Genomic DNA, 14152 nt, shown 5'->3' with positions numbered 1-14152 from the left:
CCAATCTGTGAGTTTTTTTCACATTTCGCATTTTGAACTTCCAGATTTAAGCCAGGCTCAAGAAAGAAAAATGGAATTAGAATGAGAAGATTACACTTTGGAAGGGTATATGAGTTGTATGTTTGTTATCACTGTGTCTTTGAATATTTATGTGGAATTCACATGAGTTTGGTAGCTTCATCAAGAAATATTATTTGTTATTTTCAGAATCTTTTAGTGACCTAGGTTCTTTATGTTTTCATATATATATCAGGAGTCAATTATTTAATGGAAAATGAAATCCTCACTTGTTTTAAAACCCCTGTCTTGGGGCACCTGGTGGTGTAGTCGGTTGGTTGTCTGACTCTTGGTTTCGGCTCCGGTCGAGCCCTGTGCTGGGCTCTGCGCTCAACTTGGAGTCTGCTTGGGTTTCTCTCTCCTTTCTCTTTCTGCCCCTCCCCCCATTCTCTCTCTCTCTCAAATAAATAAATAAATCTTGAAAAAAAAAACACTGTCTTACACAATTTTCTATAATCATAGGTTGTTTTATCTGGAAGATTAACCCTTCCCTGGAAGAATAAGCTATAAGAAATGATCTGCTTAATGGTGACCACAACTTGGATGCCCTGTTGGCGACCAAATCTTAGTAGTCTTAGACTAAATCCGTCATTTTTCCATGTCAAGCTAGCTTCTCTTCTCTTTGCTATTTTAGCGAACTGATGTCTCTATGCAGTCAGTTAGCAGCCAGGAATGTGGAGGTATTCTAGATACTCTCTTCTTTTGTTTTACTCATAGTCTTTCACCAAATCATATAAGTTGCATATTTTTACCTATTATGAATTTGTCCCCTCCTACTCACCCCTATTGTAGAGTTTTTGTCAATACCCTCATCATCTCTTTGGGCTAATGAAATGCTCCTCTAATCACCCATCTGTCATTCTACTGCCTTGCATAATGGCTCCATGTCATCAGCTGATAAATTAGAAAATCATTAAATTGTCCATAAAGTATCCTTAAGATCCTATATAACAGCCCCTGCTTGCCCCTCTCATCTGGTATCTTTACAGGCCTTGAACCCTAATTGTAGCCATTCCAAATTTCATACAGTTTTCAAATCATAGCAGGCTTTTCCCTAACTGCTTCTATTCATGGTGTTTTTTTGCTGAAAGTTATCCCCACTCCCCACCTTCCTTCACCGTGCCACTTCCCTAGCTGACATACTCATTTTTCAATATTCAGATCAAATAGGTAAAATTGATAACTTTTTTTTGTGCCCTATATACACACAGGTCTTTCACAGTAGCTATGACACTTTATTAACGCATGTCTGTTTACTTGTCTATTTTGCCATGATAGAATGAAAGCTGCTCAAGTATAAACCTTCTACTTTATTCATCTTTGTATCTTCAAAAAACTGTTAAGTTTTAGAAAAAGAGTTTATGGTTAATAGATGCTTGTGGAATTGACAGGTGAAGTGACTAAAGTTAATACCTGGGTTTTCAATAGGGATTTCAGGTGGAAGTCATATTTTTTGATTACTGTTGAGAGGCACTGTCTGGAAAGAAAAAAAAACAACTTTGTTTAAAAGTGGGGAGGGGAGGAAAACTAATATTAACTTTAGCATATTTATCATAAGCTCTGTTTTGTCCATGATTCTATAGCAGACATGGTTAAAAAAGGATTGCTATTGACACAATTTTTAAAACCATTTCAGATGAATGTTTATAAGTTTTGCATAACTTGATAGGCTACAAACATATTTGAAAACCTTAGAACTCCAAAAAAAAGTCCATGACAAATTAACCAAACCTCTCAAAGACTGCTCATTGTATCAAACTACTCTCAATTCACAGTGTAAGTTACAAAAGGATTCATGAGCAGATAATGACAAATACTAGCATCAAGAATTGCTAAATATGCAAAATCTTGAAGAGAATTGCTTTCAGAATTAATGACATATATTTATAATAGATAAGGTTGTCTTTGACATCAAACCTCTGTGTTTTTCTTTCCTGAGCTGCTCTTATTGCTCCAACTTGATCTATGCTTTGGTGGAATAGGTGTGAGATTAGTAGAGGTTCTTTTGACTTCACTTATCAAAATTATTTTCCTAAACATTATGACTTTCCCTTCCTATTTGTCCTAAAAACTCCTGAATTGAATTGAACAAATCATACAACACAAAAACAGTGTTAAAACACACCAATATATTTTACAATAGCTGCCTTCTCAGCCTTTATTAAATCATCATTTTAGTTGTATTACATATAACAGTTCAAGACAAAATTCACAGACTATGTAAAAAGCCAGTGGAGGTACAGGAAGAGAACTGTGAAAAAGTTTGGTTATTGGAGGGAAGGTTTTTATGTAAAATCTGACCCTAGCACTTAAAAGACCCTCAAGAATATATACCTAGTTCAGCACCTTGCTATTAAATATTATATTTGTTTTATAGAAAAACTCCTAGAAATTGATGAAGGTATGTGATTTGCCCAACTTCTAAAAGGAAGTCAGGAAGAGGAAAAGTGAAAACAAAGCTCCTGCCATCTAGTGTTTGATCTTTTAATGACACCATAAAGGGGTCTGAGGAGGGCTGGCAGAATAGCCTTGTATTTCAGAAAGCAAAGTCCTGGAAGTCACCAAGATGGCAAAGTAGGAGATCCCAGCCTCTTTCTTCCCACAGTTAGACAACTACCCATGAACAAGAACAGCTCTGGGAGAGTTTAGGAATCCTTCTAAGAAACTTCCACAACACTGTAGAACAACAACAACTACAAAACCTGAGAATAACCACACGAAAAGGGAAGAGCGGGCAGTTTCATTTTGCCTGCCTCATCCCATCCTGCAGGCCAGCATTGCTCACTGCCAAGAGGGAAACCCCCTTGCTGGGAGAGGGAGAGGGGTGAACCAGCAGCTTCCCCAGCCTTTTGGGCCACTACAAGAAGGACCTGCATTGGTTTTACTCCATGCAGACACCAGCAAAGCTGAGATGCATAAAGACAGCTAGGAACAAGGAAGAAGGGCTGGGGCTACCAGTATCAGTCACACAGTGGGAGTTACTATGGTTCCCAGTGACCTGCTCTGCAGAGGGCCCCAGTAGTTTTTACCACTGAAGAAACCAACAACCAACATAGCAGCTGCAGACCTCCCCTGCAAATTTCACTGTTTCCCCCCACACACAGGTATCCACATTCACAAACAGCAGCTGCTTGAGTCCCTCTCCACTCCCTTCCTCACCCCACTGCCACCGCAGGGCTCACCTGTAGCTGGTTCCCAAGCTGTGCACCTGCAAGCCCTTGGCCTGAATTTTGTACTGGCCTTCACTGCCGTGCATATGTCTTAGGGAGACACTGCAGTCACAGGAATGCACACCGACAGCCAGGGTCCCCACAGCTGTTTGTGGGCCTGGTCCTGGCCCTGTTTCCTGTCATTGACTCACACAGTTGGGCTTGCTTGCAACCAGCCCCTCCAGCTGTGTACCTGCATCTAACCAGCCTGACTCTCCCATAACAGCCTCCACTGCTGTGCACATGACCAAGGTCTGCAGCCACAGGAGTGCATGCCAACAGCCAGGGTCCTCACAGTGCCAATGCACCTACAGTTAGTCCTAGTCCTTGCTGCTGGCCCTGCCCTCCCCCACTATATGTATGTCTGCAACCAGCCCCTGCCACTACATAGGCACCTGCAGCTGGCCCCTGCAACTGTGTGTATGCATGACACCAGCTCTAGCAACAACCACTGCCTGTCCTGGTCCCTAGGTACTGGACCTGGAGGCACCACTGAAGATGCCAACAGCACTTGCAGCCATTTCAAGGACCCTAGCACTTCAAAGGACCACAGAGTTAATGTTGTGGGCCCCAGTGGCCTGACCTGAGGAGTCATCACACTCATCAGATCTGGATCTTCCACATGACTCTGCACTTGGTGCCCTGCATCACTAGACCGAGGGTCATAACATGCTCCATTGTGTCTCACCTACAGGTGAAGGTCCTTTCCTGAGGTCAGCCCATAAAGTCTGGAAGATGTGACTGCTTCTTCCCATGCACAGACACCTATGCAAGGCTCCAGGGATCACAAAGAGTCAGGGAAATATGATTCTACCAAAGGAACACAGTAAACTTATAGCAACTGACCTCAAAGAAATGAAGATACGTGAATGGCCTGACAAAAAATTTAAAATAATTGTTCTAAAGATACTCAGAAATATAAGAGAACACAGAGAGACAATTTAATGAAATCACCAACACAATATAAGAACAAAATGAGAACTTCAACAAAGGTATAGAAAAGATAAAAAAGAACCAGAAGTTTTGGAGCTAAAGAATACAGTGGTTGAACTGAAGAATTCAATAAAGAGCTTCGGCAGAAGGGACCAAGCAGAAGAAAAAATCAGTAAGCTCAAAGACAGATTATTTGAAATTACTTAAGCAGAGGAACAAAAAGAAAAAAAAAAAGAATTAAGAAGGCCTATAGGATTCAAGGGACACCATAAAAAGAAACAATGTACATGTCACTGGAGTCCCAGAAGGAGAAGAGAGTGAGAAAGGAGCAGTAAGTTTATTTAAAGATAATGGCTTTTGAATTTCCCAAAGCTGGGGAGAGATTTGGATATCCAAGTTCATTTAATAATAGTTCATCTCATAATTTCAGTCCAAAATGATTTCTCCAAGACACATAACAATAATAAAACTGTCTAAAAGCAAAAACAAGAGAGAATTTCAAAGGTAGCAAGAGAGAAAATTTTTTCCTCTTAAAAGAGAACCACCATAAAGCTATCAGTGGATTTGTCAGCAGAAATCCTACAGGCTAGGAGAGAGTAGGATGATAAATTTAAGTTGCTGAAAGAAAAAACAAAAACAAAAATAACCCCTGCCACCCAAGAATACTTATCTAGCAAAACTGTCCTTCAGAAATGAAGGTGAGATAACGACTCACAAACAAAGGCAAAGCGAATTCTTCGCCATAAGACCTGCCTTGGAAGAAATGCTAGTTCTTCAAGCTGAAATGAAAAGATACTAATTAGTAACAGGAAAACATGAAAATATGCAATACACCTTTCTGGAAAGGTAAGTATATAGTTGGATTCACAATACTGTAATAGTGATGTGTCAATCACTTAACTCTAGTATAGAGGTTAAAGGGAAAAAGTATTAAAAATAGTTATAGCTGTAATTATTGTCAATGGATATATGATATAAAGAGATATAAGTTCTGACATCAAAAGCATAAGATTTTGGGGCAGAGTAAATAGTAGAGTTTTTATGCAAATAAAGTTAAATTGTTATCAGCTTAAAAGAATTTTATATCTGTAACATATTTCAAGTAAACCTCAGAGTAAACACAAAACAAAAACCTATCACGGATACTCAAAAGGTAAAGAGAAGGGAATCAAACTATACTTCTATGGCAAATCAGCAATTCAGGAAGGAAGGCAGGCAGGGTGGGAGGGAGGGAGGAAGGAAGGAAGGACAAAACAGCCAGAAAACAATTAACAAGATGTCAATTTTAAGTCATTATCTATCAGTAATTACTTTAAGTGTAAAGTTTTCTCTCTCCCTCTGCCCCTCCCCCCTGCTCATGCTGTCTCTGTCTCTGTCTCTCTCAGATAAATAAAATTAAAAAAAAAAAAAGGTGTGGGGTGCCTGGGTGGCTCAGTTGGTTAAGCGTCTGCCTTCTGCTCAGGTCATGGTCCTGCGGTCCTGGGATTGAGTCCTGCATGGGGCTCCCTGCTCAGCGGGGAGTCTGCCTCCACTTCTCCCTCTGACCCTCCCCCCTGCTTGTGCTCCCTCCTCTCTCTCAGATAAACAAATAAAATCTTAAAAAAAAATGTAAAGTTTTTCAGTCAAAAGGCAAAGTGGCTGAGTGAATAAAGGCACAACTATATACTGCCTGCAAGAGACTCCCTTCAGCTTCAAGGACACACACATTCACAGCGAAGGGATGGAAAAAGGTACTTCATGCATATAGAGACCAAAAATGAGCAGAGGTAGCTTTACTTATATTACACAAAATAGACTTTAATTTAAAAGCTGTTATAAGGGGCACCTGGGTGGCTCAGTCAGTTGTCTGTGTTCAGCTCAGGTCATGAGCCCAGGATCCTGGGATCAAGTCTTGCATCTGGCTCCCTGCTCAGTGGGGAGTCAGCTTGTCTCTCTCCCTCTGCCCCTCCCTCCACTTGTCTCTCTCACTCTCTCAAATAAATAAATAAAATCTTTAAAACTAAAAGAAACAAAGAAGGAGCAAAAGGACTACTATGAACAATTATATGCCAAAAAATTGGACAACCTAGAATACTGGATAAATTCCTAGAAAATACTACCCACCAAGACTGAATCAGAAAGAGATAGAAAATCTGAATCGACCAATAAGATTAAGTTGGTAATCAAAAACCTCCCAACAAAAAAAAATTCAGGGGCAGATGGCTTCATTGATAAATCCTACCAAATTTTTAAAGACAAATTAATGTCAATTCTTCTCAAACTCTTCCAGAAACTTGAAGAGGTGGGGACACTCCCAAACTCATTATATGAAGCCAGAATTACCCTGATGCCAGAGCCAGAGAAGGACACTACAAGAAAAGAAAACTACAGGCCAATATCCCTGATGATTATAGATGCAAAATTTCCCAACAAAATACTTGCACACCAAATTCAACAGCACATTAAAAGGATCATATACACCATGACCGAGAAAATTTATCCCTGGTATGCAAGGATGATTTAACTACACAAATCAATAAATGTGATAAAGCACATTAATAAAATGAAAGACAGAAATCATTGATCATCTCAATAGAAGCAGAAGAAGCATTTGAAAAAATGTAACATCCTCTCATAAAAACTTTCAACAAATTGGGCATAGAAAAACATCTCAACATAATAGAGTTCATGTATGACAACCCACAGCTATCATCATACTCAGTGGTAAGATGTTGGAAGTACTTCCTCTAAAATCAGGAACAAAATAAGGGTTCCCACGCTCACCATTCCTATTCAACATTGTACTAGAAGTCTTAGAGTAATCAGACAAGAAAATGAAATAAAAGGCATTCAGACTGGAAGGAGAAGTAAAATTGTGTCTGTTTGATGATGATACAATCTTGTATGTAGAAAATCCTGAAGACTCCACTAAAATACTCTTAGAACTAATGAATTCTGTAAAGTTTCAGGATGCAAGATAAATATATACAAATCAGTTGGGTTTCTATACACTGACAATGAAAGTTTTGAAAAATTAAGAAAAAAATCCCACTTACAAAAGCATAAAAAATATACTTAGGAATAAATTAAACCAAGGAAGTGAAAGGTCTATACACTGAAAACTATAACACATTGATGAAAGAAATTGAAGAAAACACATAAATAGACTTTCAAGATTTTAGATCAGAAGGGTTAATATTGTTAAAATGTCCATACTACTCAGAGCCATCTATAGATTATATATTTTAAGTAAATGCTGCACCCAACATGGGGCTTGAACTCATGACCCTGAGATCAAGAGTCACATGCTCTACTGATTGAGCCAGGCAGGTGCCCCATTCAATATAATTTTATCAAAATTCCAATGTCATTTTTCACAGAAATAAGAAAAAAACAATCCTAAAATTAATAAGGAACCTCAAAATACCCTGAATAGCCAAAGCAATCTTGAGAAAGAACAAATCCGGAGTCATCACACTTCCTGATTTCAAACTATATTACAAAGCTTTGGAAATCAAAAGAATTATGACACTGATATAAAAACAGTCACACAGACCAGTTGAACAGACTCCGAGAGCCCAGAAATAAATCTACACATATATGGTCAAGTATTATTTGACAAGGAGCCAAGAATAATCAATGGGGAAAGGATAGTCTCTTCAATAAATAGTGTTGAGATAAGTGGATATTCTCATGCAAAAGAATGAAATTGCACCCCTATCTTAAACTTTAAACCTTGCTCTGCACAGCAAAGGAATGAATGAACAAAATGAAAAGGCAACCTAGGTTATGGGAGAAAATATTTGCAAACCATATTGATAAGAGATTGATATCTAAAATGTAAAACTCAACAGTGAAAAATCAATCCCAATTTAAAAAAAATGGACAGAGGACTTGAGTGGACATTTCTCCTAAAAAAAATGTATGCAAATGGTCACGAAGCATCTGAACAACAAGTACATGAACAATATCATTAATCATTGGGGAAATGCAAATCACAACCAGAATGAGATAACACCTCACACCTGTTAGGAATGGCTATTATCAAAAAGACTCTTGTCAAACCTGTGGAGAAAAGAGAACCCTGGTGTACTGTTGGGAACGTAAATTGGTACAACTGCTCTGGAAAACAGTATGAAGGTTCCTCAGAAAATTTTTTAAAAAAGTAAAACTGTCATATCATCCAGGATTCTCACTTCTTGTATTAAAAGGAAATGAAATCACTATCTTGAAGAGATAGCTGCACTCCCAAGTTCATTGCAGCATTATTCACAATAGCCAAGACATACAAACAACCTAAATGTCCATCAATGAATGATGGATAAATATATACACATGCACACATATATATACACATATACACACTTATATAATGCCATTATATATAAAATAATATAAAATATATGTCAATAATATAAAATACTATGTATAAAATAAAAAATATATTCTGTATACAACTTTATATGTAAATATAAAATTTTATATTTATATATGTGTTATATATAAATATTTTACATACATTTTATATACAAATATTTTATATGTACTTATAAAATTATATACAACATACACAATTGAAGTGGAATAAGACTCACTGAGAGTTAGACATTTGGTTTTAGTCCTAGCTAGAGCATTAATTATCTGTATGATGATTGACAAATTTTTGAAATTTTCTGTGTTTTAGTTTCCTTACCAGAGGATAAGCAGCACTACCCTGGGGTTAAAGAGAAGGTGTGGAGGAATTAGATTCTGAGGCTAGTCTGTCCCTGTCAGATTTCCTCTAGTCTTCACTGTGGCAGAGCTTTTGCTTTGCCCTAATTTAACCCTGTGAACACCTGTACTGCACAATGGTCAAGGTCACCAGTTTTCTGTGAGGGACCAGACAATGGCAGGGTGAGGCAGGAACAGAAAGAAAACTGCCTTGCTCTCACCTTCTTATTCTAGCCTCCTCTTGTTTCTCTGTGTCCCAGGCAGCAGCTGTCTACATGTAAGTCACAACCCTCCACCAAACTAATTCAAAACAGTCCTTTGTCTCCCAAGGATTTCTCCCTTTGTAAAGAATTTGTCAGATTTGATGTCTCTCTCTACAGTTTTTTTTTTTTTTTTTTTTTGGATAAATTTATTTTGGAATAAGGAAACTACAGCCTTTATTAATATGTCATTTTGATGGGAGCCTATACCTGATCCATGTAATTAGCTATAAAATAAAAATTTGGGTTAGATTATATTGAAAGTCCTCCCTAGTCCTACCCATTCTATGATTTTATTGTTGAGGACGAATATTTTGGGGGAAATAAAGAGAGGCACATATGGAAAGACACAGTAGTTTAATAAAAAAAAAATATATGGTCCTTGTAAATTTCAGACAGTTGGTCTTTGCAAATTTCAGGCAGACCTAATTTTGGTCCTACCAGTAATGAACTGAGTGGCCTTAGGTAAGGTATTTAATCTTCTAGAACTTTAGTTTCTTTGATTCTGAAGTAAATTCTGTGTCTTATCACAGGGTTGTAGGAAGAATTAGATGAGATAATGTATGCACAATGTACAATAACTCCACTAAAGTGATTGATAGCTATTATGAATAGTCACTAAAAACAATTTTAACTCATATTTTTATATTGGGATTTGCTTCAGAGATTAATGATATATACATCCTATACCCCATTTTTTGCTCATTCAGCTCAGAACGACTTTAATTCCAGATAAACCCATAGTATAGCACCGGTATCTTCTCCCAGTTTAGCTTCTTGATGGGTCTATTTTTCAAATAATACATACATACATTTAGATATCAGAATCAATTAGGATATGTTCATTTATTGTCATTTGAGTTTTCCAGTTTGAATTAACACTCCTCTGTTTATGATATACCAATTATTTTTAGGGAGTTCAAGAAAGAAATTTAAAGCAGGAGGTTTTGACTTGCAAAGTATGGAAATTCAGTTATACAAAGAGCTTAGTGACACATGCACACTCAAATTCACAAAATGAATGAGAAAAAAAATCCTTGAAAATGTAATAACTGGTAGCAGAGAGATTTTAAAATGAATGTTAGATTGTTCTGGAAGGCGTTAGCAGCCTTCAAATGTATCTGAATAGCTGTGAAGAATAGATAATTATTAACAAAATTTGCCAAAGGGAGATATCTATTAAAAGTACAATAGCTTCCACGGTACTAGTGAAGGGACAGTTTTTACAATCAACTGAAAAATATTGTGATTTGGCACTTGAGAACTCAGTCAGAAACTAGTCTTGGAACAAAATAAAATATCTTACCTGGATACCTTCCAAATATGCATGAATTCTAGAAGTTGGTTCAGATAAAACTGACTGTGGTCATCTTCATGCTGTAGACAGCAGAATATATTAATATTTATAGAGTGAATAGGAATGAGTACCAGATAAAAATAAGTCTGTAACTTCCTGCTATCATTTTATTCACCTCTTTTGATAACCCTCATTCATCATTTTAATACTTCGTTTTAAAGACTTTACAAGATTCTTCTTAACTCTGTAAGCACTCTTTTCAAAAAGTGAATCAGAAAACTGGGCTTTGTTTGAGGATAAACCTCAAGGACAATTGAAAAACATCCTGGCAGCACCAAGGTCAAACATTAAGTTCTCCTAACAAGAAGGCAGTTTTGCAGACACTAGTTCTCTGACATACATGCACAGTTTCTTTACATTTAGGCTGTGGATGCCATGGCAGTATGAGACTTGACAGCTTGCCAGATTGGCTGGCAGACTCAGAATGAACTCCATTTTTCAACTTTACCACATCTTGCCTCCCAAATGTTAGTGTAAGAGGAGTCATCAGGAGGCATGTGTTTTCTCCCAAGATGAGCAGAAACTACTCATCATAAAATATCAGTCCTGTGGTCCATATGCATAAACACACAAACACACACGCATACACACACACACACACACACACACACACGCCCGATAACTCCTCGATTAGCTCTTCTGCAACAGGCACTCATGAAAATCCTATGCAAGTCTGCAAGGGAGAATGCAATATACTCCCTCATAATGGCACTATTTCACTATGCATAGCTTTGTTAAGTTTGAGAGCTGAGTGTGTCCCTAAATGCCTGGAGTGCATGTAATCTTGTATGTTAATATACTATCTATTCTTAAAACTGCCTATTAGAACTCCTGACAGAGAACATCAGAAGGAAAACCTTTATATGGCCTAAGGTCAAAGGTATATTAATATTTTTATTGGGTGGTTTTGTGAGGAAGAGTAAGGAAGCTGTTACATGGAGAAAATAAGGCCATCCCTATAATACAATACTTTGAATGCATGCTATAAAAAAGAAACACTTTCAGAAGAAGAAAAGAAACCTCTTTCTGAAGTTAAAAGCAAGCATATAAATAATGACTTATTTGCATCTTTCTGTATAGCATAATCATATTCATTTTAAAACCACTTTCCTTGGCTTCCAGAGATGCTTTTGGGGGAGAAATTGGCCTTTGTCATATTGTCACTTATAAGAAAATTATTTTTGTTTAAAGGAGCTCAAAAGTCTGGAGAACAGGTTTGAGCAGTTGTCCATGGACTGTATTTTACACTTTACTTTTCTCCAAAGCTGAAGACCATCCATCCTTTCATCTTAAGGAAAAAGTTAAGATGTTCTTTTCTGCCTTTTTCATACAAAAATCTACTGCTGTATGTGTTCTGTGAATGTTTCCTTGAGCTAGAATGAAATCTTGATTTTATGATTAATATCAACAATGTTGGCAATACTTATCAAATTTGAGAGAGATAAAGAGAGAACAATTTTTTTATAAAAGACTCAATTATACACATCTAATCAGGATGGGGATTGTAAAATTTTGAAATCTAGAAAGATTTCTAAGGGCTGTCAACGTATTTTATGAATAATCTCATGGAACAAGAATTAAATTACCATATTTCAGTATAACACAAGCAAATTTAAAATAGGAAAGGCATCTGAGATGAATTGAGTTTTGCAATATGCTTGTAGAATTAGAGAACTCTAAAGTATCTACTGTAAGGCAATGGTGTCAATAAATTTAATGGAATGACAATCATCATTATGTTCCTAGTATTATATAGAAAGAATATCATAAGCCATTTTATGTTATTTTACTGGAAAGAAAACATAATTGTTTATAAATGTTTTTATACAGCAAAAGTTATGAAAATCATAGAGAATTTTGACACCACATTAAACAATAGAATCAAGAGAGGAGACCATTCAGTATCTCCTTACCATATAGAGTTTTTAATAGTAAAAGGCTAAAATACCATCTAGTCTAACACCCTAAGTTTATTACATCAATAATTGATACTTGTGTAGTCCTGATTAGGTACAGGCACTTATTTAAGCTCTTCATTTACATTTCTCAATTAAGTTCTTATAATAATAATCATATTAGGTATGTATTATTCACATTTTTTAAACCAGAAAACTAGGGTGAATATAAGCATTTGTCCAAGAGCAGACATTTGAATTTGGCAGTACGAATCCAGAATCTGTTTTTAAACAAGTTGCCAAATCAGTAAATTTAACACTCTTTATTTTTTAAGTTAAAAGCTAGGTCTATATGCTCTAGGATTTATACATAAAAATAATCACCACAGCTGGTCCTTCATATTCATCTGTATCAGGTTTTCTTACTCTAGGCTTTAGAAGCATAGTTATCTTTTCTTTCAAAGCACATATCTCTCTATCAGACTTTTTTAAAAAAATTATTTTATTTTACTTGAGAGAGAGAGAGAGAATGCATGTGAGCACGTGCATGAGTGGAGGAAGATTCCCTCCCTCTTCAAGCAGGGAGGGAATCTTCAAGCAGACTCCCTGCTGAGGGTAGGTAGAGCCCTTTGTGGGGCTTGATCCAATGACCCATGAGATCATGACCTGAGCCAAAACCGAGAGTTGGATACTCAACTGACTGAGCCACCCAGATGCCCCTAAGTCTATCAGACTTTTAAATGTATATTTGTTTATTGCATGTCTTCTTTACCAGGATGAGAATTCTGCATTCTAGAATAAGTAATGAGATGTCTTGTTTGTCTCTGTATCTCCAGTGTTTAGAAGAGTGCCTGGTATATAGTAGGTGCTCAATTATCATATGTTCAATGAACAAATAAGTATAAATCTGCATATATATTTTCTCATTCATAATTCTGAATTTTAAGTAGGTTCACTAACCTATTCCTTCACATATGAGATCCTCAAAGGCAAGTACTAAATATGGCATGTAAAAAGTATTTAAGAAATATTTGTTGAATTAATTATTTTTAGATTATATATGTAATGTACTTAGCATGGTATCTGAAAGTCAATCGTTACAGATTTTAATAAAATGTAATATCTTCTCTTTGGAAATATGATGCTAAAAAAAAATCCTTCAAGAACCAGGATTTTGGGAGATGGAAACATGGAATGCCTTTCTAATAGTCTATATGGAGGCCACCACCACTCTTTAATTGAGAGTCAGAGCTGGCTGAATGAGGCTGGGATTTTTGTTGATTTTGTTCAGTACTCTAACTAACATTAAAGTAGGGCCTAGTACATAGCAGTTACATAGTTAATATTTTGAGTGAATGGAGAATATATAAACATCTGTGTCATCAAGCGTATTATCTATTTTTAAATAACAGTGTTAGTGCTAGGAAAAGTTGTGGATGAGAAAAAGCATTTATACTCTTTACCTGTAAACTGTTGAATTAGCCAAGAGATGGTGATATTCACTGTAGGAGTAAAGTTTGTGAGTTGAAGCATAAAAAAGGCAGCCATGTAACTTACTTCCTGCTATGATCCAAATGACACATTGAAAAGCAGGCATTTCTAGTGACAGTTATACACTTTACACCCAGAAATGATTATATGCTTGTCCCAACAACATATGACCAATACCCCAGAGATAGTTAATTGGCTGGCATTATGATATAGTCAGCTCTGTCACCAGACTAGCTTTGCTCAAATCCCATCTCCCTTATT

General features: G+C 36.6%; 1 protein-coding gene across 2 annotated transcripts in view; it reads right to left on the bottom strand.

The window, feature by feature from the left end:
- Positions 1–14152, bottom strand: part of PIK3C2G (phosphatidylinositol-4-phosphate 3-kinase catalytic subunit type 2 gamma) — a 340658-nt gene that overhangs the window by 291434 nt on the left and 35072 nt on the right. For both annotated transcript variants that reach the window (XM_032391756.1, XM_032391757.1), the window contains exons 6-7: positions 10455–10525; positions 1471–1534 (exon numbers count right to left, since the gene is read on the bottom strand). In XM_032391756.1, the coding sequence (XP_032247647.1) occupies positions 1471–1534; positions 10455–10525 (135 nt within the window). The remainder of the gene's footprint in view (positions 1–1470; positions 1535–10454; positions 10526–14152) is intronic.

The sequence above is a fragment of the Phoca vitulina genome, unplaced genomic scaffold (assembly GCF_004348235.1).
Source record: "Phoca vitulina isolate PV1807 unplaced genomic scaffold, GSC_HSeal_1.0 scaffold64, whole genome shotgun sequence".
Classification (NCBI taxonomy): domain Eukaryota; kingdom Metazoa; phylum Chordata; class Mammalia; order Carnivora; family Phocidae; genus Phoca; species Phoca vitulina.
Note: the sequence above shows the minus strand (reverse complement) of the source record. Positions and strands in the feature narration are given on the sequence as shown.